General features: G+C 33.0%; 2 protein-coding genes across 2 annotated transcripts in view; one reads left to right on the forward strand and one right to left on the reverse strand.

Annotated features, from left to right (window-relative positions):
* Nucleotides 1–14,304: 14,304 nt before the first annotated feature.
* Nucleotides 14,305–17,018, reverse strand: LOC146530646 (uncharacterized). The gene has a single exon (XM_085199175.1). It carries the CDS (start codon nucleotides 16,260–16,262, stop codon nucleotides 15,012–15,014), a length of 1,251 nt encoding a protein of 416 aa, XP_085055301.1. The 5' UTR covers nucleotides 16,263–17,018; the 3' UTR covers nucleotides 14,305–15,011.
* Nucleotides 17,019–22,242: 5,224 nt separating this feature from the next.
* The window catches only part of LOC146530647 (acyl-CoA:lysophosphatidylglycerol acyltransferase 1-like), a 125,332-nt gene continuing 124,593 nt past the window's right edge, over nucleotides 22,243–22,981 (forward strand). Inside the window, exon 1 of the mRNA XM_085199680.1 lies at nucleotides 22,243–22,306. The gene's annotated coding sequence lies outside the window, so the exon portion shown is untranslated. The remainder of the gene's footprint in view (nucleotides 22,307–22,981) is intronic.

A 22,981-nucleotide genomic window follows, 5' to 3' on the forward strand; every position in this document is an offset into this window, starting at 1 on the left:
ATTTCTTTTATAAAATAATATTCTGATTATTTCACATTAGAGGTATATTAGTATTCGTGAGGTTAATAGCTTCCGGTCGGACGGAGGTCGCCGATTGGTCGGTTTCCATGAAATTAATATCAACATATCGCTTAATCAAGTGGAAAACGTGTGCTTATACTAGTATGTTGTAGGGTGGCTGGTGTAAGTGTGTGAAGAGTAATGAGTTCGATTTCGGTGTATCATTATTGTTTGTAACAGTTTAAAATAAAACAATTTTAAAATTTGGTAATAAGTAAGAACTTGCAGCACAAATAAAGGAAAATATCCGAAAAATAAATATTTATAACTTATATTATAGATTAAAACTTCTACGAACTTATAATTGTAGTTCATTTTATATAAATAAAATGAGTACGTACTCGTAAGCCCGCAAATTTAATTTTGTCAACTTTAATGAGTTGTACTTCCCGTTGACCTACTAACCTGAAAGACAACTCGGTGGGCGAATTCGACTCGGACTTGACCAGTTTATTTATTCTTAAATAAGTTCTCCATTACTTAAATTTAGATATTAATTATAATGATTTAAATTCAGTCTAGTCGTGGCGTAGGGGCACAATTGTGAGACTGCAAATGCGACTGGTTATTGTTTCGACTCCCACTCCAGGAAATGCGGAGGCATAGCGTTTTAGAATTCGGCGAAAAAAGGGGAATGGAGTGTTTTAACACTAAGTTCCCTCTGCCTATCCTGCTGTGTGCGGGATACAGCGTTTGGCTGAAAAAAAAAGAAAGATAAATCTAATACTTACATAGGTATAGCTGTATCTAAGTTCAGCTCATACGACCTTATAATGTAAACTGTTAATGTGTTCTAATTAATGTAAATGTATGGAATACATGCGAACTGCGGTCTGGTGGTCGGTCGGCACGGCTGATTGGCAAAATACTATTTACAAATGTGCTTGTATAGGTATTTCAATTGATTATATTAATATTTGCATACTATTATATGCATATATCTTTATGAAAATATTGAAATTTTGTAATTAGTTTTTGGATACGATTTCGTGAAAAGCACGAAGACTTTCCAGGATCAGGAGGATGTATGAAGTTGTTGTTGATAATGGATGAGGCGAAATAGGTATGCAGAGATTTTTAAACTTGGCGCTTCGTTCTCTTTGGCTACCTAAAGGTTGAAGTTAAATTTTTTTTTGTGTTTTTAGCTTCACGCCGTATCCTTTGCCTACCCCGGTATGTGTAGACACTCCGTTCCCCATTAAGATACTTTGTTTCTCCACTCAACGCCACGGCCTTCCTCGTTACCAGAGCAAGGAAATGGAAATATTAAAGATTTCCCCTGCGCCACGACATCCTCATATATGTATCTAAGCGCGATAAGTAATTAGTTCATTTGTTTTGGCGTATCTTTAGAATCTGCTGCGTTCAATTCTTATTTGAAATTTCTATTATTGCTTAACTACTTTATTCGAATTGTATACATACGTTTCAAAAAATTTCATTGTTTTCCTCGTATTCTGTATTTTTATTTTCATTGTGGGAAATTTTATTGAAGATGAGTAATTAGATCAATCGTATTGTAATATAGTTGTGAATTTATATATGTACAAACAAGTGTTGACCTACCTACTAATAATACTTTTTTTAATAGGATTGAAAAAATATACATCGTCGTTCTTTTTACTGTAAGCGCCACGTTGTGGGTTCGATTCCCGTTCAAGGGAAAGAATTATTTTCATTGCCTCGCACTGGTAACAAGGCAAGTGCGGTATTCGAGTCCGTCCTGCAATGTCTTACAAGTTAAGCGATAAGTGGGAAACGTAGTGTCTTGTCTTGTTATCTATTCTTTAATTCTAACATTGATAATTGACTACGGTCGTTAACGATTAAAAAATACAAAGAAATTATATTTTATTTAACAAAAATACACAAAAAATAAATAAAAGAGCTATTCGTCTATAATATATTTATAGCATTACTATCGTGGCATCCTGCATGCGAGTACTGCCCTGACCTCACGAGAGATAACCTATCACCGCTTGATAGTTACTGCGTTGTTTGTATTGGGTGCTGATGAGAACAAAGGAATGGACTTTTTTGGTTAGATTTTGGATTTTTGGTGATTTTGGGATTTTTTTCCATGATTAAATGCTTTTTTAGTTCTACGTATCTTTGATATTACTTAAACAACTGCTTTTTCCACTATGAGCCTATTTTGGAGACTTTGTTCCTCCATATTCTCCATATCCATAGAGTATGGTATTGACTAATGGTGTCATTTATCCCTAAATTTTTATAAGAAGTCTTAGGTAAAAAATCTAGACCGTATTAGCGCAGTGGATTCGATTTCAAATGACGTGAGTGAATATGATGCTATAGTTGTGAGTTCTATCCCCGGTTGCGGGATTGAATTATTTTCATTTCTCTGCTATGGCAACACGAAATAGGGTGATAACTTTCGCTTCTCAACACGTAATGTCTCGATTCCGGGGGACAAACGTAAAGTAGAGTGTCATGATACTAAATTCTTTCTACCTAAGCTTTATAAAAATGGAAGACTGAAATGAACTATTATTATGAATAAGACATATTTTACTCACCATACAAGATCACACCGCAACTCATGTCTGACAGATGGAACGGCTCCCAACCCTTTTCAGGACCATTTTTGACAAGGGCAAGTCGAACTATGGGTATTGGGTATGTTATGTCGGGAAAACAAAAATATTGTTCCTACAGCCCGTGTCAGTTTGGGCGGATTAACATTTATTATTGTTTAGCGTTAAGTAGTATTTGTTGTTAGAATAGAATAATGACGGACTAACACGGTTGTAGATTCGATTCCCATTGATATTCCTCTTGTAAAAAACAAAGCACAATGTTGATTTCCCCAGTTAAAGTAATTCAAAATTTGGTCGGAAATGGGGAACTTTGCCTACCATGCCATATGAGGGATACAGTGTGAAGCTAAGAATTTATTTATCAGGCATGCGTAAAAGTTAACAATAAAATTTAAAAATTGTCTTGAATGTGTCGGAAATTGGGTAGAATTAGGAATGGAGTGTCTTAGCACTTCGGTTCTCTCTACTTATCCTGCTATTATTACACGGGATACAGCGTGAAGTGGAAAAAAAATAAGAAATCAGGGAAAACTAGGTTAATAATTGAATGCCCCGATACACTTCGCTTCAAACTCGGATCTTTGTTATATTTTTACTGATCTATAAAATTGTAATAAAATATTTTCATACGAGCATACCATACTTACGCGCGCACCATTGGCTTTGGAACCATTATTTAGTATCATTCGATTTTGTGTGACATAAAATATGAAATTAACTTTTCGGTAATTCTAGTTATTCAAAGCTTAGAGGATTTTGGTGATTTGTTTATTATAAGTGATTTAAAAAATATAATGTACGATCTAGCTCTATAACTGGACTATCCAACACAAAAATATATTTTCAATTCGAATTCGAACCAGTAGTTGCTGAGATTACCGCGGTCAACTAAACGTACTCCTCAGTTAAATAGTAATGTTGGTAAAGATGCTTAAAGACAAAGTATTTTAAATATATATTTTGTCGTGTATATTATGTTTAAGTTAGATAAGTTATTTATAAATCCCCGTCTTGCCTTTCATCGAAATTCGAAATTCTAAGTATTCTAAGATATTACAGATCTTGGAGACGAAAATAGCTTTCAAAATTGAATTAATTGTTTGAATCTATACCATTTTAGGCTCCAGTAGGCATTTTATACTAAATTTCAATAACTGTAATTAACTGTTAATAAATTTTAAGGCATATTATTATATAATTTTTATATATTCCTTTCATTAATTTGGTTCTTCTTGCTCCCTTGTTGCACAGTGAACTTGAGCGAAGAGCAGGAGATTTTCGGTTCTATACATTTCCACTTCTAAGTGTAGGTGGTTAAATTTTCTGCAAATAATTCCTTATTTTGGAATTAAATTAGGTTTCGTCCACATCCAGTACGAATATCGAATAATAACATGTTTATAAATAAATCGTATCTCTCCCACCTCATAGTAATCGTTTTATGAATCATAAAACAATTAATACCCCATGTGGTCGGTTGCAGCATTCGATATTTTGAGTAAACTGCTTTACGAACTAAGTATGTTATAGAATTAAACTAAATTAGTAGTAATAGCTTTACGCTGTATCCCGCAAATAGCAGAGAAAAACTGGCACGTAAAATACAGAGGAAAAACGTAAAGACAATTTTTGAATCACTGAGTATTAATTGAGTAGCGAAACTTAACGCCGTATACTATTTCTCAAAAAATATTTATTTATTAATTAAAAATATATTATAATGACATTTGCAATTATTGATTTTTTTAAATTTTTACTTATAATGTTTTATTTTGTTTCAGGTAAGTAGCTGTGTTGGATTATACTGTAATTGTGAGGTAATTAGTAGATACTCATCTAATATCTATGAAGTTTCTAGTTTTTTTTATAAAAATATAGATAAAGATATACAATTTTTTTAATAAATTGAATGTAAAGTATTAAAAAGAAAATAACCCACGTTTAAATATATGTTTAAATATAATTGAAACTTTGCCTGGTTATCTTACAAAATGATTCAATTGAGTTACACAATTTGTATGTAACCTCGTGGGTACATCGCTTGAGTTTAGTTTCGAGCGTTTATATGGGATTCCTGAAACTCGTCGTCGAGGTCGGTGTGTCGTAGTGCGGCGTTGAATTCCGTAATTCAACGAAAGAAAGAAAAGAAACAAATTTGAAAGAAGGGAACAATTTCTCGAAAATTCAGCGGAAAGTAGGTTCCCTTCTGACTGAAAATGTATCTAAAACCTATGATACAAATCCTATAAGTATTTTATTACTATTGTAGTATATCAATTAAATGAAAACCAGATCCACAAGCTGTCGCGTCCACAGTTGCACGCCTGTGCTCCAGCGCCACGACTGGCCTCAGTTTACAACATGTGGGGGGTAATTTCAAACGAACCGTGTAAGTTCGTGTATCACGCAAAAACCACTGAACAAATTTAGATCTGACTTTGCGTTTAAGTTTATTTTTTTAGATTCTTGCGGTAGGTAGTGGGAAATTAATTATTAGAGGTAGCCGTTAGGTAGATAGGCACTCTGTTTTTTACGCTGTGTCCTGCATATAACAGTGTAGGCAGACTAAATCTGGGAACCTAATGTTAAGACATTTTTCAACTTTCCGCCGAATACTGAGGCATTGAGTGGCGGAACCCAACTCAATATATTTATTAAATCAATCCCACAAGTGGGAATTGAACCCACAACCGTATTCACAATCTCACCTTTGCGCCACCGGGCCACGTTTGGAGTCGGTCCAAATTATTCAATTAATTATTATAATATGGGATTATAATATGAATGAATTATATAATAAGTTTACATACTAAATAAAACATTTTATCGAAATGAAATATTAAAAAAATGAATGATGATCATTATAAAACGCGATAACCCCAAAATTCCTCAAGAACAAAGAAAGAATATAAGATAATCTGCAACAAATTGTTCGGCAAAATGCGACCTCTCAAAAAAACGAGATTTCCGACCGTGGGAATAACGGGATTTACTCTTAATATGACTTATACGGTTTTACTGTGTTAAGTTGCGTACGTGTAGCGGAATTGTGGAGTTTATCTTTTTATGTTTGGTAAATTCATTGAAAATAATGTAAAGTAATTAATATATATTATGAAGATATTTTAACTATATTTCTCATTAGTAGATGATGTGAGTTCGATTTCCACTCGTATTACCCAACTAGGTTCATTTTAAAATATTTTGTTTTTACTCGCTTTGGTAAAGGGGCAAAGCGCGGTGTTGTTCCGCCATTCAACACACAATTTCTTTCATCGAAATGGGGAACGAATGTCTTAATAGGAATGAATTGTCTCCCAGTTTCCTTCTACCTACCCTGATACAATGTGAAGTTAAGGAAACTAAAAACTTTATAAATAGTATATACAAAGCTTATATTTTATACCATCGATAATTTTATTGTACGCCATATTATTATAATGACGAACAGAGTCGGGTGTCGATATTATATAATTTGCGGTCGGCGCGATGCGGTTTGGAAATGCGAGTTTTAAATGAAATTTCCTTTATTATTATATATTCGTATTTTTACTTGCATGTATCATAATTATGATTTTTGTAGAGAAAGCAGGTTTTTTAAAGAGTTGTGATATTCATTTCGGTATTGAGTGGTCGTGGTGGTTAATTGAAAGCTGTGGTTGTGAAGTGTGGTTTGAATATTATTTAAGATTTTTTTATTTTTACCTTCACTATGTATAGTAGAGTAGGGAAACTTAAAATTAAGACTCTCCGTTCCCCACACACCGCTTAATTTTCGAGTCATTTGTGCGTTGAGTGACGGAACCCAACGCCGCATTTTGTCTTTTTACCAGAGCAGACAATGAAAATAATTCCATTCATGTAAAAAAATAGAAGAGGAGTGGTTTAACACTAGGTTCCCTCTGATAATCCTAGTGTGTGCGAGATACACCGTGCCAAACATAAAAAAATATCACTTTGAAATAATATTCAATAAGCATGTATAGCAATTAAAAGATAAAATGCAACGTCAATGACATTTAAGTCTTCATCGCAGAAATAAGTTCTAGTTGCGTTTTTTCGGTAACCGCATTCCTTTGGCTCAAACGAGTTATATAAGAATACATGCCCATTCTTCTGGTTTTACTTGTATTGAATATATTTTGGTGATTTTTAGGGATCCATACTTCAAGAGAAAATTGAACACCTTATATGTCATTTTCCGTCCGTCTGTCTATTAAAAAAGGAAAAAATCAGAAAAACTAATATTTATAGGTACCTATATCACAGATACTTTGCACGGAACCTTCGGTGTCCGAGACCTACTCGCACTTGACTGGTTTTCGGTCAAATATATGCATCTATACCTAAACTGCCAAAAGCAGTTTATATAGTACTACGTCTTGGATGAATTTAAAGTCTCTTTATTTAAAAAAGTTAAAATATATGTTTTATAAACACTCCTTCAAGCGGTAATTACCGCTACTAACCCACTGCTAACCCACTAAAATAAATTTAAATTAACGTTTTAATTATTAAAATCTTTTATATTTACTAAATTGTAATGTTAATTATTATAATTATATATGCATAATGGAATTTTATAATTTTAAAGTACAGGATCTTACAAATTAGGGCGACTCTACCGGTTTCGAGTCCGTCACAAGTTTTAAATGGCAACGAACTCATATCTCTCGGCTATTGGCGAATAAGTAATGCTTTTTTTGTATGATTTTGATTGTTTTTTTATAGAGCGTGGGATTTTGATTCGTGTTGAACTATGTAAGCTATGTTTTTGTTTGATTATAAAAATGTTTGATTTGGAATTTGTTTTGTAATAATTATGTATGTTTTTTTAGCTTTTTACCGCATATAGAAAGTAATGCAGAAGAAAAAGTGTTAAGACACTCAGTTACCCACGCTCCGTCCAATTCGTTGCGTCGTCGAAACATTGCTTATTCAGTGGCGGAACTTAGCGCCGCGCTATGATTATCAGAGCGAGGAAATAATAATAAATTATACCCCCCAATGAGAATCGAAGTCATCACCTTTGCCTGGTTCCCTCTGTCGACTAGTAGAGTGTGCAGAATATAGCGTGAAGCGAAAAAAATATATGATAATATTGGGTAATTTAATATTAAGAAGCTTCGTTCACTGTGCGAGAAGAAGCGTGCTTCTTTGTAAATAGTAAATACAATGACAGGGCCATTAACTATTCACGCTTTTATTTTAACTTATCTATCAGAAATCAATCGATCAGAACGTCTAATTCCCGACAAAGTCGTTTGAAACTTTATTTTTTATTTTTTGTTCTCACCTGGCCATTGTGCGCCCTTTTGTACCGTTACAATATTTTACAAGTTAGGGATGCCGGTAGATGTTATGGATATCGATAATAATCTGAATATTATATTATTATCGAGAAACGATTGGGAGTTGACCTAAAGCTTAGGTATGTTGAGTAAAATATAAATTTAGTGTAACTTCTTTCAGCATATTATACTTACTTAGCTTCACGCTTTATCCCTAGCAGGGTACTCAGAGAGAACGGAGCGCCAAATGCTACGGTATTTAATTTCGTTCATTTTTCCTCTCTGGGGGACAAAGAGCGGTGTTGCTACCTAATAATCTCTATCTCTATTTCTCTTGTTCTCTATTATTCGTCTTTAACCATAACTTTAAAGAGTTAGTGATTTGACAGTGTGATTATTTTCCTTTTCACGTAAACATAAAAAAACTGGTAGAAATGAACTTCAATTATTATTATATTAAAATATTAATTATAAGTACACACTACATTTACTAAAAATATGTAGTTTTTATTATATTAAAATTTAACTATCGATAAACACCACATTACGTGATGTACAACTCAAATTTTAATGCTTTTACGCCGCCTATTCTTTACAATTTTTTTGTTACTGCAGTCGAAAAATTCGACAAGTCTCAACGTGATTCTGTCCTAAAATAATATTCTATATATGTATTATATTTTATTGATTGTAAATTAGTAGTTCGATTATATGTTTTTCAAATTATAAAGTTTTATATTATGTTTACGGTTATTAGACTAATGTAGGAGTTTACGTTGGACTTATAAATCACTTTTTTAATACAAGTTTTACAATAAAAAAACTATTGTAATCTGTCTTTTGTAGAGAATCTATGCTTAATTTGAATAAATTGTATTTAAAGTGATTTTGACTGTGAATACATTTTATGTTAATGACTGAAAATTATTTTAATTGAATATTAAAATTATTATAATTACATTATTAGTTTACCGATATATATTGTTTTTGGTGTGTGCGACTGTTAACATGACTCGATGTGGGTTGTTTATTTAATATTTTCATTTCATCTTCTCCATTCTTCGCCTTTTCCTTTTCTCCATTCCTAGATCACTAGGATTAGAATTTAGTAGAGAGATTTTCTCTATCTACCTTGCAATATGCGGAATAAGGGGTGAACCTAAGAAAATAATATATCTGAATATATATTATTGGAAATTCGACATTCAGTATACCATAACTGTCCAGGGATATGAACTTCGCAACTGCCATCTGTCTATCGGCTGTCTGCCGACCGCCTTGCGATGCATAGTTAACTCTGCTGGGAGATTCTACTGAAACTTATAGAGAAAATAAAATAAGTTTTGTCTTGTGCTTTTGCTGTCTTCTAAGATTGATAGCTTGTTGTTTTTTATCAACTTCAAGAAAGGAGGAAGCTAGTTAAACTTTCTAATTGAGAATTTACTTTTTTAAAAATAAAATACTAATTTAAATTAAAACTATTTAATACGTCTGATCGATTTGGAGATCACAACAATATTAATTCTTAAAGTTAAAAGTATTTGTGTTACAAAAGTTATAATGTATTGCGACATTTAACATGAATTTTACGAAACAATAAAAGTGCTTACAACAATAATGGGAATACTCCGGTGGTCTCGCTGAGCCAGCGGAATAATCTCGCTTAACCTAATACTGAGGGTTTGGGTGAGTGCATAACTCCTCCCTCCCCAAGTGCGAAATTATCGGGTTGTTCATTTTTAATAACTTTCCGATGATTTCGCGAACAATTTATATGTAAGATTTTAGAACGAAAAACATAAAGTAAAAATGAGAGTATACATAAAAGAAATAAAAATATAAAGATGTAAATTAAAATTTCACTGACTCTAGGATGTCTTTCACTATTAATGATTTCACTATCACTGAAAACACTTTGCTTTAGTACCGCTGACATATATTTTACTGCATCCAAATTGATTCCTCTCATATTGAGTACGCGTGTACTGGATAATACAGGGGCTCTAGCCATAGGCAGCTGTGGCAAAACTAAATCTTGCTTGGTTCCCACAGGATCACTCTCTATGAGGTTGACATGACTACGAATCTTTATATTCTTTACCTCAACATTACATGGTTCGTCTAAGGTCATAACATAAGTCCCAATAATAGAATACTTATTGACATCCCCATTACAGGTTTGAGTTAGGGTGTTTCTAAATTTTGAGAATAGTATCCAACTTGTAGATGTGATTCTTTGGACCCTTATATTCTCTATGTCAATCTCTCTTTGTTCACATTGTGTTAAGTTATCTTCGAATTTTAAGAGCTGCTCGATACAAGTTATCTCAGGATAAAGAGTTTGATGATCTTCGTTACACAAGAATTGTTCTCCAGCAGCAAGTGACCGGCATGGTTTTAGGATCGGTAAGTATTTCGTACCCTTTGCCAAGAGGTAGGGATATTTAGGGATAATGGAAAATGTTTTATTTTCTGATTTACGAAAAATAGGTAAGGAATATAATTTATAATAATTATAAGTAATGTTATCTGTAATTGGAATCTCCATTATAAACGTAATCTGGTTTTGCTTAATATATGATTTAATATTGATTGTTTCCTCTAATTTTACCAAATTTTCCGCACTCGGCGTATATAATAAATTTTCAGTTTGAGATATTAAAACTAAATGTTGTAATAGTTCAGTAGAATTAATAATACTTTGATGTAATATGGATATTTTACTGAAAGCTAATGCAGTCTCTATTTCTCCTAGCTTAATGAATATAGTACGAAAGTTACTTACGAACAAATTAAAAAGACTTACTATATATGTAGTATACACTAAATGATTATCCTTAGAAACTAACTCCTTGATCATAGATTCAACAATTTTCAAACGCTCATTTAATACAAAAGAATTTTGATTCAAAACTTCAGTAGTATTTATAAAACTATCAAGCATTTTAGATATTAAAGTAAATTTGTTCCTTATTCTAGTTTGATCATTTGCGAGCTGAGAAATGATTTTTTCATATCTTACAGCATCATTATAGTCTAAATTCCCAGTAATAATTTTAATAAGAGAACCCAATGGATTGAAAAGGCCTCTCTTGAAACGTTTTTGTGGAACTAGCTGTTCATATTTCTGTACGGTGATGTCGCGAATATATTCAACGTGAAATCTTGCAACTTGGAAATCACGTAAGTAATAAATATTTTTATTAATTAAATTGTTAAATTCATTGTATTTATTTATAACAAAGTTTAAATCATCATATATTTTATTTAAATTTAAAACCTTAATTATAGTCCAGTAATCTGTTTGAAGATACGCCTGACCTTCTTTTACAGGATACACACCTGGATTATTTTCAAGAGATTGCAGATGAAGGGCCAGCACAGAACCCATTATCATCAGTATCAGCAAACACCACCTGCGGAGGGCGTTTTATATTTTTAACGGGAACTTTAGATTTTCTTTGACCAATTTGTATCGGTATAACATTATTTAAATCCTTTCCTATAATTTTGGCCTTATGATATCGCGGTTTATCCTTGCTTTTCCGTTTATTAACGTCCTTTGTAAATATAATTTTTCCTAATGGAAGATCTATTTCATCTTCACCACCTCTACTTTCCTTTACCTTCTGCTTAATTTCAATCATTTTTTCGGCTAAGTGTTTATATAATACTTTTAAACGTTTTGCATGATCTTTAACCAATTGCTGTATGTATTGCTTCTCTAAATCTATATCAAATAAACTACTTGAATCCGTATGACCAAATACTACTTCGAAAGGGGTTAGACCTGTGACAGAATGGATAGAACTATTATAGGCAATAATGGAATACATCATCACTGATGCTGCATCCGTGCATTTCTCTTCGTATTTCGCGCATCTATAAATTTCATTAATAGTAGAATGTAAACGCTCAATCAATCCCATCGAATTAGAATTGTTAGGGGAGCCGATATGGATTTCGATTTTATGTAAACTCAAAAATTCTTTCATTAATTCATTATTAAATTCGCTACCAGGATCGGAACTAATCTTTTTAGGGGTACCATAAAATGAAAAATATTTCATAAGTGCACGAACTACTTCCGCGGTTGATCTATTATCTATTGAAATGGCTTGACCCAATTTACTAAATGCATCTATAATAGTCAAATAGTAATTTCCTTCTATCTGAAAAAGATCAATGAATAATTCTTGAAACGGGGCGTCTTGTGTTTGAGTCAACTGTAAAACAGGTTTAAAAGGTTTTCTATCGTATTTCATTTTACAGCATGTTTCACAAGCGTTAATAATGGCTGAAATGGTTTCTTGCATATTGTGCCAAAAATAATTCCTACGTATACTTGCTAGAGTTTCCTTAATACCGCGGTGACATGTTTTACCTTGGTGATGTTTTAATACGATAGCTTTTTGTTCTTTTTCATTTTCTATAAAAATTACTCGCTCTGTACATTCGAATAATAGAACGGTATCCTTCCTAAATAATTCTATGACAATACTAGTAAACTGTTTCCGATGTTCATTATTTTCAAAATAAATGAAATACTTGGTTTTTGGTTTAATATACTCCTTTAAAAATTGTTTAACTAAATCTCTATTATAAGTGGGTAAAAATACTTCTAACACCTTTTGCTTTTCACGTGAAAGATCGCGAACTTGTATATCATTCTTAAACCATGTATATACTAGAATTTGATTAGGCTTTGTGTCTATTGCTTCGTGCAATATTGGTATACCTGACGATTCTATGATATTAGCGGAATGAACTGTGTCTGTTTTGGATGTTTCAGACGGTGACCTAACCGGATAGTCACATGTCCTAGGTGAACTCGGCACTGATAAAGTTTCGGAATCGGAAAGGGTTATAGGTTTTTCCCCAGAACTACATTCTGATATAGACATTGTACTAGAGTAATTGCGTTGCCGTAGCCCTTTCTCTTTCTTATCAAAATTTACTATCATAGAGTCTTTTTCATCGTCTGAATGTGTGGCATTTACTCTAATTCTTGACAAAGCGTCTGCATTTAAATTTTGTTTTCCCTTTTTATAAACTATTTCGTAGTCGTAGTCCTGAAGTCGAAGGCGCCAACGAGTAAGTTTACTACTTGTATCTTTTTGTGAGTTCAGCCATGATAAAGGCTTATGATCGGTGTATATCATGAATTTCTTACCATAAAGATATGGCCTAAAATGTTTTATAGCCCAAACAATAGCAAGACATTCGCGTTCTATTGTACTATATCGAGATTCCGTGTCACTTAAGGTACGACTAGCATACGCGATTGGTTTATCGCTACCAATGGGACCCTGGGATAGAACTGCTCCTAACGCGACATTAGAAGCATCAGTAGTCAAAATAAAAGTTTTATCAAAATCAGGATACTGCAAGAGGGGTGCATTTGTTAAAAGTTCCTTACATTTGTTGAATGCATCCATATAATTTTTATCTAAGACAATTTTATTTCGTTTTTTTAAGCAAGACGTTAATGGTTTTGTAACATGAGCAAAATCTTTAATGAACCGCCTATAATATCCAATGAGACCTAAAAACGATTTTATTTCAGTTGTCGTCTTGGGTATTGGGTAATTTAATACGGCAGTAATTTTATCGTCATTTGGTTTAAGACCGTCTTTTGTTATTGTATGTCCAAGGTAAATTACTTCTTTTCGTAGAAATTCCGATTTATCTAGTTGGATTTTTAAATTCGTCTGTCTAAGTCGGTCAAAAATGGTTCTTAATTTTTGAATATGTTCATCTAGGCTAGCTGAAAATATAATGACATCATCTAAATAGACCATACAATGTATTCCCTGTAACCCTCTTAATATACTATCCATAGCCCTTTGGAATGTTGCTGGGGCTGTTTTTAAGCCAAACGGCATTCTAAGGAATTCATAATGGCCATGTTGCGTGCTAAAAGCCGTTTTCTTTATGTCTTGCTCGTCTACCTCTATCTGATGGTAACCGCTTGCCAAGTCAAGCGTAGTGAAGTATAAGCTTTTGCCAAGTTTGTCCAGTAGGTCAGTAATATTAGGTAGTGGGTAACGATCGTCAACAGTCACTTCATTAAGACGTCGATAATCGACTACCATACGCCATTTTACTAAACCTGATGCATCACGCTTTTTGGGAACTAAATGAACAGGTGCATTCCACGGGGAATGTGATTCTCTTATTACATTATCTTGGAGTAATTTTTCAACTTGTCTATTAATTTCGTCTGCTTGCGCAGGAGCTTGCCTATATGGTCTTATAAAAATAGGATCTTCACTCTTAGTACGGATTTTATGTTTAACTTCGTTGGTAAAACTTAAGGGTAGTTCATCACAATAAAATATATCCCTATATTCGTGACATAATTCTAGTATTCTAGTACATTCAGTTTCGTTAGTGTGGTCTAATCTAAGTTTTTTTAAATTTTGTTTCAATATTTCGTCGGTGTCAGTCATTGTTTCGTTATTATTTTGTATGAAGTTACATTCTGAAATATTAATACTCGATGTTTTAAACGCTTTGCTAATAGTCAAAGTCATAGGTCTATCTAAAGTGTTTTGAATTATTGTTGATGCATATCCATTAATACAATTTACTAATGCAGAAGGCATTCGTATACCAGGTGTAAACTCTTTAAATTCAATTACTGCTTCTCCCGTGTGTAAATCAGTAGGGATCTTTACTCGTTGTTCACACCGAGGTTGTAAATGAACGAGATAATTCAAATTATTAATTATAGGAATGTCAGTGGTCTTAGTTCTCAGTAATAAATGTTTGAGGTCAATAATTGCGTCCAATTGTTTAAGTAAATCGTTTCCAATAAGTCCGTCATAGCGTTCATCTACATCATATAAATGAAATTTATGATAATCTGTAGTATTAAAAGTCGGAAATAAGGGAATTTCAATAATTTCTTTGTGTAGGCTAGAAGCATGTGTGCTAATAACTTTAAAAGGTTCATATTTAATAAAATTATGAAAATATTGGTAAGCAATACGGGGGCTAATAAACGAGCGAGTGCTGCCAGTATCAATCATTAATTTTGCATTAATTTCTGGAATAAAAATATGAGGTAATTTAAGATTCGGGTCACAATTTAATTCTATGATTTCTTCTTTTGCGAGGCTTCTGTTTGAAAATTTTCCTCGGCTGGTGGAGTTACAATATAATTGTCTATTTCGTCAATAGGTGCATAAGGCACGTCCTCAACATACGGTTCGTAATTCATATAGTCATAAGGATCATAATCGTAGTAATAGTCGTATTCCAAATTTTCATTTTGTAAATCAGTTTCATTTAACCTAAACCCTTGTTGCGCTATTTGAGGTCGCGGGGGTGCCGTTCTCATAGATATGTCAGTTGATTCTAAGCGGTTATTCTGAGGTGGTCTTTGACCAAACTGTTGTGGTGTCATAGTACGATTTTGGGGATGCTTATACCCAAATTGCGGATTTTGGGGTGGCCTATACCCGAATTGTGGATTTTGGGGAGGCCTATACCCGAATTGTGGATTTTGGGGAGGCCTATATCCGAATTGTGGATTTTGGGGAGGCCTATACCCGAACGGTTGAGGCTTTAGTAATGTTTGCTGCGGTTTATATTCAAATTTTGGTTGTTGTGTAAATTGAGGTCTAATAGTATGGATTCCAAAATTAAATTTTTGCTGAGGGGTAAGATTATTTTGTGTAAATGACGACCCTGCGACGTTAGGTGTTGGCCTCGGGGCCGTTGAATTATTAAGAATGCGATTACGAAGTTGATATTGTTCATGAAAATTAACCTCCTCTAAAACTATTGATAGAGCTTGTTCTAATGTACTAGGTGATTTAAGTCTCACAATACGCACCATATTTTCTGGTAAATTATAGAGAAAAACATTTAAGGCTGTGTGGTTATAAATAGCAATTTTCGCATTTTTAACTTCTTCATCTGCCGATAAATTTACTTTAGATATTAACAGGGACCGAATATTTTGTATTCTGTTACAAAACTCTAAATAACTTTCCCCTGATTTAATTTTACATGATTCGAGAGAAATTTTTATACATTCTTCGCTACGTGGGTCACCAAAATGTTGTTCCAATAATTCTTTTAACTCAGGCCACGTCTCTATATCCTCACGTTCAGATAACAACGCGGCGGCATCATCTATTAATCTACTAGTTATAGCATGTAAAACATAAATATTCTGCTGCTGATGACCACGAAATTTATTTATAATGTACTCACATTTTCTAAAAAATAAATTTAATATTCTTTTGTCGCCACCGAAAAGAGGAATTAGTCGTAACATTTCATTGGGTATTGGTACTACGCTATTTGATGCTAAAGGAATTTCTCGCGATTGTTCCATTTTGTAGAGTAAAAATTAATAGAGAGCTCTGAAGTTTCAAATCAATTACAATTATTTTTTACTAATTTAACACACACAAAAATATAAAATATATCAAAAACACATATAACAATTATGTATATAAAATAGCACACAGTAAATTAAAAATATAAAAATAGTAGGAAAATAAAACACAATAAAATTATTATTTTTTTTATTTCATAATACATAAAAACAATTACGATCGATTTTTAGATCATTAATTATTATATATATATTTTTCTTTAATTACTAAAATATTTTAATAATATTACTTCTAGACGTTAATTAGTCTATGGAGATACTTTTCTTAGAACTACAGGTTTAATAGAGTTTTATATTAAAACCAGATACGTTATAATGCGAGACGTTCAATCCCAAAATAACGCCACTTATATTTATTGTAAATCTCAAATAGAATGTGGGAATATAAGAAAAAGGAAGGCAAAGAGTTTTACTCACCGACCGATCGCTGATCCCATCTTCTTGTTCAACTTATTTCTTTGGTTCGTGGATAGCCTAAGTCTATTCGCACTGTACTCGCGATTTTTGGGCGAATTTGGACACCCAAATCTACAAGACACGCAGACCTTTGATAGACTATCCTACCGGCTGCGCCAGTTAAACTTTCTAATTGAGAATTTACTTTTTTAAAAATAAAATACTAATTTAAATTAAAACTATTTAATACGTCTGATCGATTTGGAGATCACAACAATATTAATTCTTAAAGTTAAAAGTATTTGTGTTACAAAAGTTATAATGTATTGCGACATTTAACATGAATTTTACGAAACAATAAAAGTGCTTACAACAATAATGGGAATACTCCGGTGGTCTCGCTGAGCCAGCGGAATAATCTCGCTTAACCTAATACTGAGGGTTTGGGTGAGTGCATAACTAGCTTGTGTGTTTGATCACTGTTTAGATACTTTTTTTATGTGTTTATTGTTTTTCTTGTCATTTGTGAAGCGATTTTAGTTTTTTCCATGTTTGCTGTATTTATTTAGAAATATTTTAATGATATTCAGGGTAATCAGGAGTGCTACGCTATATATTATAGTTGTAACTTCAATTCCCACTAGGATGCATTAAATATTTTCATTTCCTATCGAAAGACAAAGAGAAAAAGTCCTTCCAATAATACTTTTAATGAACTATAGAACATAGGAACGAATACTCGCAGGTTCTAACCTGAACCCGTCGATACCTCAATTATAAGTTGGCAAACTAATCGGTGTTGCCCACTCGCTGCGGGAGTTTAGTTCGCGTGTGTTTTTACTAAAAGTGCATTTTGTCGATATTAATTTTGGTATAGCGTTATTTTTATTAGAATTTTTACGTTTTCATTTTTGTTTTCGATTTTAGATTTTGTTTGTAGAGAAGGGAGTATTGCACACTGCTTACTCTGTTATTTGAGAGAAAAAGCGTAATTTTTAGCTGCTTTTTCTTTTATAAATGATTATTGGCTGTCAAGGTAAGGCTGTCGTGGCACAGTGGAAAAATCACACACATAGCACAGTCTAATAAAAAAACTTCATAACAAATAAAAAAACTATTGTAATCAGTAGTTCCTGAGGTTAAATCGACCAAACAGACTCTTCAGTTCTTCTTATTAGTATAGATTACATACCAAGTATCAAAACACATGGAGTGCACAAGCCAATAACGAATGTCCAAAGTTGTTGAACTATTCAGTTGCAGTTTTACAATCGCCGCGGGAGTTCGGTTTCAGTAAATAAAATGTAATAGTTAAAGTTAGACATGTTTATGTGGGAATGAAATATTTATAAGGACTTTTGGTATTATAATGATGCCATAAATACGTAGTGCAATAGCGTCTGGGTATAAACGCGGTAATTGTGGGTTCGATTTCCAGTCGAGGAATTGTATTATTTTGAGGTCGAGGTCTCCCACACATGTTGTCTCGAAAATTGGGCAGAAAGTTGGGAAACGGAGTGTTTGAAAGCTAGGTTTCTCTGTCCTGTTATTATTCGGGATACAGCGTGAAGTTATTTTCTTTGCAGGGTAGGCAGAGGAAACCTAATGTTAAGACACTCCGTTCTCATTAAGAAACTTCTGTTACTCATTTTCACTGAATTTTCGAGGCATTGCGAGTTGAGTGACAGTACTCAACGCCGGGCTTTGTCCGGTTTCCAGAGCGTTTCCAGTTTCCAGAGCGAGGAAACAAAATTTTAAATGTTTCATTTCTTCGAGTGGGAATCGAACCCACGTTTATAGTTGCACTGGCCTTTGTCGTCGTCTTCTTTGTTTCTTAATTTCCTTACTATTTTCCTTATTGCCAAGTAAGACTAATTATGTTTAGTTCCAATAAGGATTTCAACATATAGATTTTATTTACCAACGCTCTATTCAAATGTTTTAGCATTAAATTTTAAAAGCTTGGGTGATTTCCAAGAGGCGCAGGTTCGAGTTCTACCACAAATTTTAATGTTTTTTAAAAATAATTATTAGACAAAATAATAAAACTATAAAACTATTCTGTAATATAATACAAACATATACATATACAAATACATTGTGAATACGTACTACCGCACGGAGATTGCTCACCAGCTCATCACGAAGTCATCTGTTCACGGAAATAGTGCGATTGTCGCTCGAGGTGGATGTGGCCTTAATTTTTGATGGCTGTGTATGGCACCATACATGGCTGGGTTTGTATGGGTGTGTGACGTATGTGCATTGTATGTTGTTGTGGTCTGTGGTGGAATAGTAAATCAATTGTAAATGACGGACGGTTGTGGGTACGATTCCCAATCGGGGGAATCATTTGTTTACATTTTCTCGCTCTGGTAACAAGACAAGCATCGTTGAGTTTCTTCATTCAACAAGTAATATCTTGGAAAATTGGGCGGAAATTGAGGAACGGAGTGTCTTAACAGTAGATTTTCTTCGGCTTCTTTTCCCTTCATATAGCATATTATGAAGGATGCAGCGTGGATCTATAAAAAAAGATTTTATGTTCGAAATTCACGAGTACAGTGACAAGAGAATTTTTCTTTCTTTTATTATCAAAATCATCTTGAATAAGTTAGTGGAGGGTCTCAAGGTGCCGTGTTCTGGGTTTCCTGTGCCAAACTAAAATGCGCAAACATAAATATTTGGATGTTGATTTTCATATGTACTTATTACCTACATATATGTATGTATATATCAATATATCCTTGCTAATTTTATGAAAGGCTTGAATTATTTTGTGTACTACAAATAATTAATAAATTGAAAATACGTAACTTTAGTCCTCAAATATGACTCCTATTTCACTGTATTTTCTTGGGAGGGGGTTTATAAATACGAGCCTTAGTGCTTAAATTCTAGTTAAATAAAATACTAGTCATGAGTTTAGGCATTTTACTACAAAAGTCACGTTCTTTCATTGGTTTATTGAACTGTTTTTTACTCGTGGCCAGATTCGGTAATGATACTATATAATTTGATTTACGTTGTAGGTACAACTTCCTGTTTTTTATAGCGCCTTGCTGCAACACGCACAAAGCTGGGTAGGCGGAGGGAATATGAGAGTCTAGTGATAAGACACTGATCCCGTTGAGTCACTTCTCGTTACAAGAGAGCACAACCTGTCGCGTGTACCACTCTACTACTGGCCTTAACCACTTATTTTTTGTTAAAAAAAATCTTATGCTAAAAGACACTAATATATTATATTATTATTCGTATAGAGAAATATACGTGTAATAAATGTAACTGCAATTTTACAGTGTTGTAATAAATGTGGAAATATTAAATCGTACTATAATGACTCTATCATAGCTGCTTGTGAAACTGTGCTAATATACTCGTACTTATCAATATTAACTTAATTTAGTTTTGCTAGTTTACTAAGAAATATAAGAAACCCAGAAATTTACTAAGAAATATAAGAAACCCAGAAATTATAACTTGTCAATTTGGAAGATAAAGCGGAATAGAGATGTTTCATCTTCATTTTACCTAACTTCAACTGTAATACCCTGGATTATGCGGGTTACAGCGTGAATACATTGTTATATCCTTATAATTACTTTGAAATGATAAAAGAAATACAAGATAAATGGTAAAATTTTAAATCATTTTAATATAATATTTGAATATAAAACTCTTCCGTTACTCAGTGGCTGAGAGACAACGCACTAAGCTGCTGGTGTAGAGGAGAGCTACTAAGAGAGAGAATTTAAAAAATTTCTCTGGGTAGGAACGGGAAAAATGTAATTATTCATTTAACGTCTTAATGTCCACGCAAAGTGGCGAGTCACGACTAATATTATATGACAGTTAAATTTAACTCAAGTATGTTACATTTGGTAACCATTATCTAAGTAAATACATTAAAATTTTATCAAAAACTCAATTTAAACATACAAAATCAAGTAAAACCAGGTAAACTAACAGGTTAAGTGCGTGGATGTAGAAGGATGTCCGACGTACGCGCCTCGTGGACGTGCTGCGAATAGCTACCTGTGTGCGTTTTATCGGTGCTGCTACCTCTATTTATATTATACTAGCGGACGCGCGCAGCTTCGCTTACTTATTAAGGGGTGAATTCTAATAAACCATGAAACATGTATTAAATGCAATATTTTTAAGAGTTTAAATTTCAAATTTTATAACAATTGGTGGCAATTTAAAGATTTTTCCATACAAACTTTCAACCCCTCATTGGCACCCTTAGGGGGTAAATTCTAAAAAACTGTGAAACACGTGTTCAATTAAATATTTTTAAAAGTCTGAATTTCCAATTTTATGAAAATCGGTGCCGATTTAAATTTTTTTCCATACAAACTTTCAACCCCTATTTCACCCCTTTAGCTATATATAGATTATGGAATATTGTTGTTGAATTGCTCTTCGCTATTATATAGAGGTTATATGTTAAGTTAATATTACATAATATATTATTTTATTGAAGCAAACATTATATTTGATTAACTTGTGGAGAAACTACTAAAACTTATATTTAAAGTTCATTTAATATGAAATGAGTACAAACTCCCCCAAATCAATTTTTATGTTAGTCTTCCCGTTGAAATACAATATGTTCGTAGGAGATTAGTGGGGAACCCTAACTTCTTAGGCGAGTCCGACTAGCACATCACCGAAAATCACAAATTTTATCCCAGATTCAATTTTATCCTATCCATTCAATTTAATTTGATTTATTAATTTTTTCTCCAATTATTGATCACTAAACTATTGAGAGAACTAAACGCCGCGCTTTGCCCTGTTACCAGAGCGAGAAAATAAAATAATTCATTCCCCCGAGTGACAATCGAACACACAACTGTCGCGTTTACTTCAATAAATAAATAATTTGTATAACTTCTGGTTACCGTCGCGTCGCAACGCACAATCCAAAGAACACTCGATATTTCACACATGCGGCCGTACTTATTCAAAGGATCAAGAGGTGCCGGCGCTTGATTTATTCCCGCTACGTAAGGATGGGACTGGCGCGTTACCGGGAACCTGACGTCGGAGACGCGGGCCTTGACGGCGGAGGGATTGTCCTCGCTTTGCACAACACTAACTTGTTGTAATAGATATTATACTAGTGGTTATTGAAAAATATATCTCCTAAGTTATTAGTTCATATTCAAAATATGCATAAGTAGTCTCTTCTTTTTTGTTTTAGGTTTACACTGTATCCCGCGCAAAGCAGGGTAGGCAGAGGGTACCTGGGGACCTAGTGTTAAGAAATTCCGTTCCTACTAAGACAATTCCGCTACTCACTCCCCATCGATTTTCGAGGCTTTGCGTGTTGAGTGGCGGAACTCAGCGCCGCGTAGACCTCTTAAAATATATGTATAAGATGATTCGCATATTTATCAAAACAAACTAAAAAAAATCAACAAAATTCAGTCAATAGTTTCCTATTAAAGGTCTATAGGTAGTAGTGTATACTCACTCGTACGTAGCATTCGGTAGGGGCGGGGGGTGGAAAACGATTCGCCATTTCACCCTGGCTGAGAGCGCTCGTGTCCTATCCTCCGCGATTCTAACCCTTTGTAAGTCTTTTTCATGTAAATTCTACTAAAATAGACTAAACTATCTAATTTTATATGTTTTTAGCTTATTTTTGATATAATTTTAGTGTTTGCTTTGTTTATACATAATTGTCTGACGACCATTTAAAAATCAATACTTTAATGCAATTTTGTATGGGCGTTCGTTGTCTTTGATTATAGTTGTAGGTTACTTTTGTTTTATGTTTAATAGTATTTCATAGCATAGTTAGTATAGTTTTGAAATTAAATTTGAAACATTTTTTAAATAAAAATTTTATTTTTATAAATATTTCTTAAGTTATTCTTATATTTAAATATAGGTTAGATATATAATGTGAAATATTTAAGTTTTTAATATTGGATGTAGTGATTTTTATAGTTATTTATTAGCATTAGTTAAGTTACATTATATTTTTTAAGATTTTTCTTTTTTATTAATTATAGAAATATATTGTCTATACTTTTATAATAGTCTGAAAGGTTATTTTAATTTAATTTTAATAAGTTTATGCACTAGATTTTATCTAGAGGTATCGATTTTGCATATGGCGCCCCAATACGGACAGGCGCGGTACAGCCTAGCTACGTGTCACTCAGTCAAAATTGGCAAATAAATTAACTAAATATAGCTAAAATTATAATTTTATTTGCTTATTTTAATTATTTTACATATTT

This window comes from Heliconius melpomene, chromosome 16 (assembly GCF_056956725.1).
Source record: "Heliconius melpomene rosina isolate 202511_hmr_F chromosome 16, ASM5695672v1, whole genome shotgun sequence".
NCBI lineage: Eukaryota > Metazoa > Arthropoda > Insecta > Lepidoptera > Nymphalidae > Heliconius > Heliconius melpomene.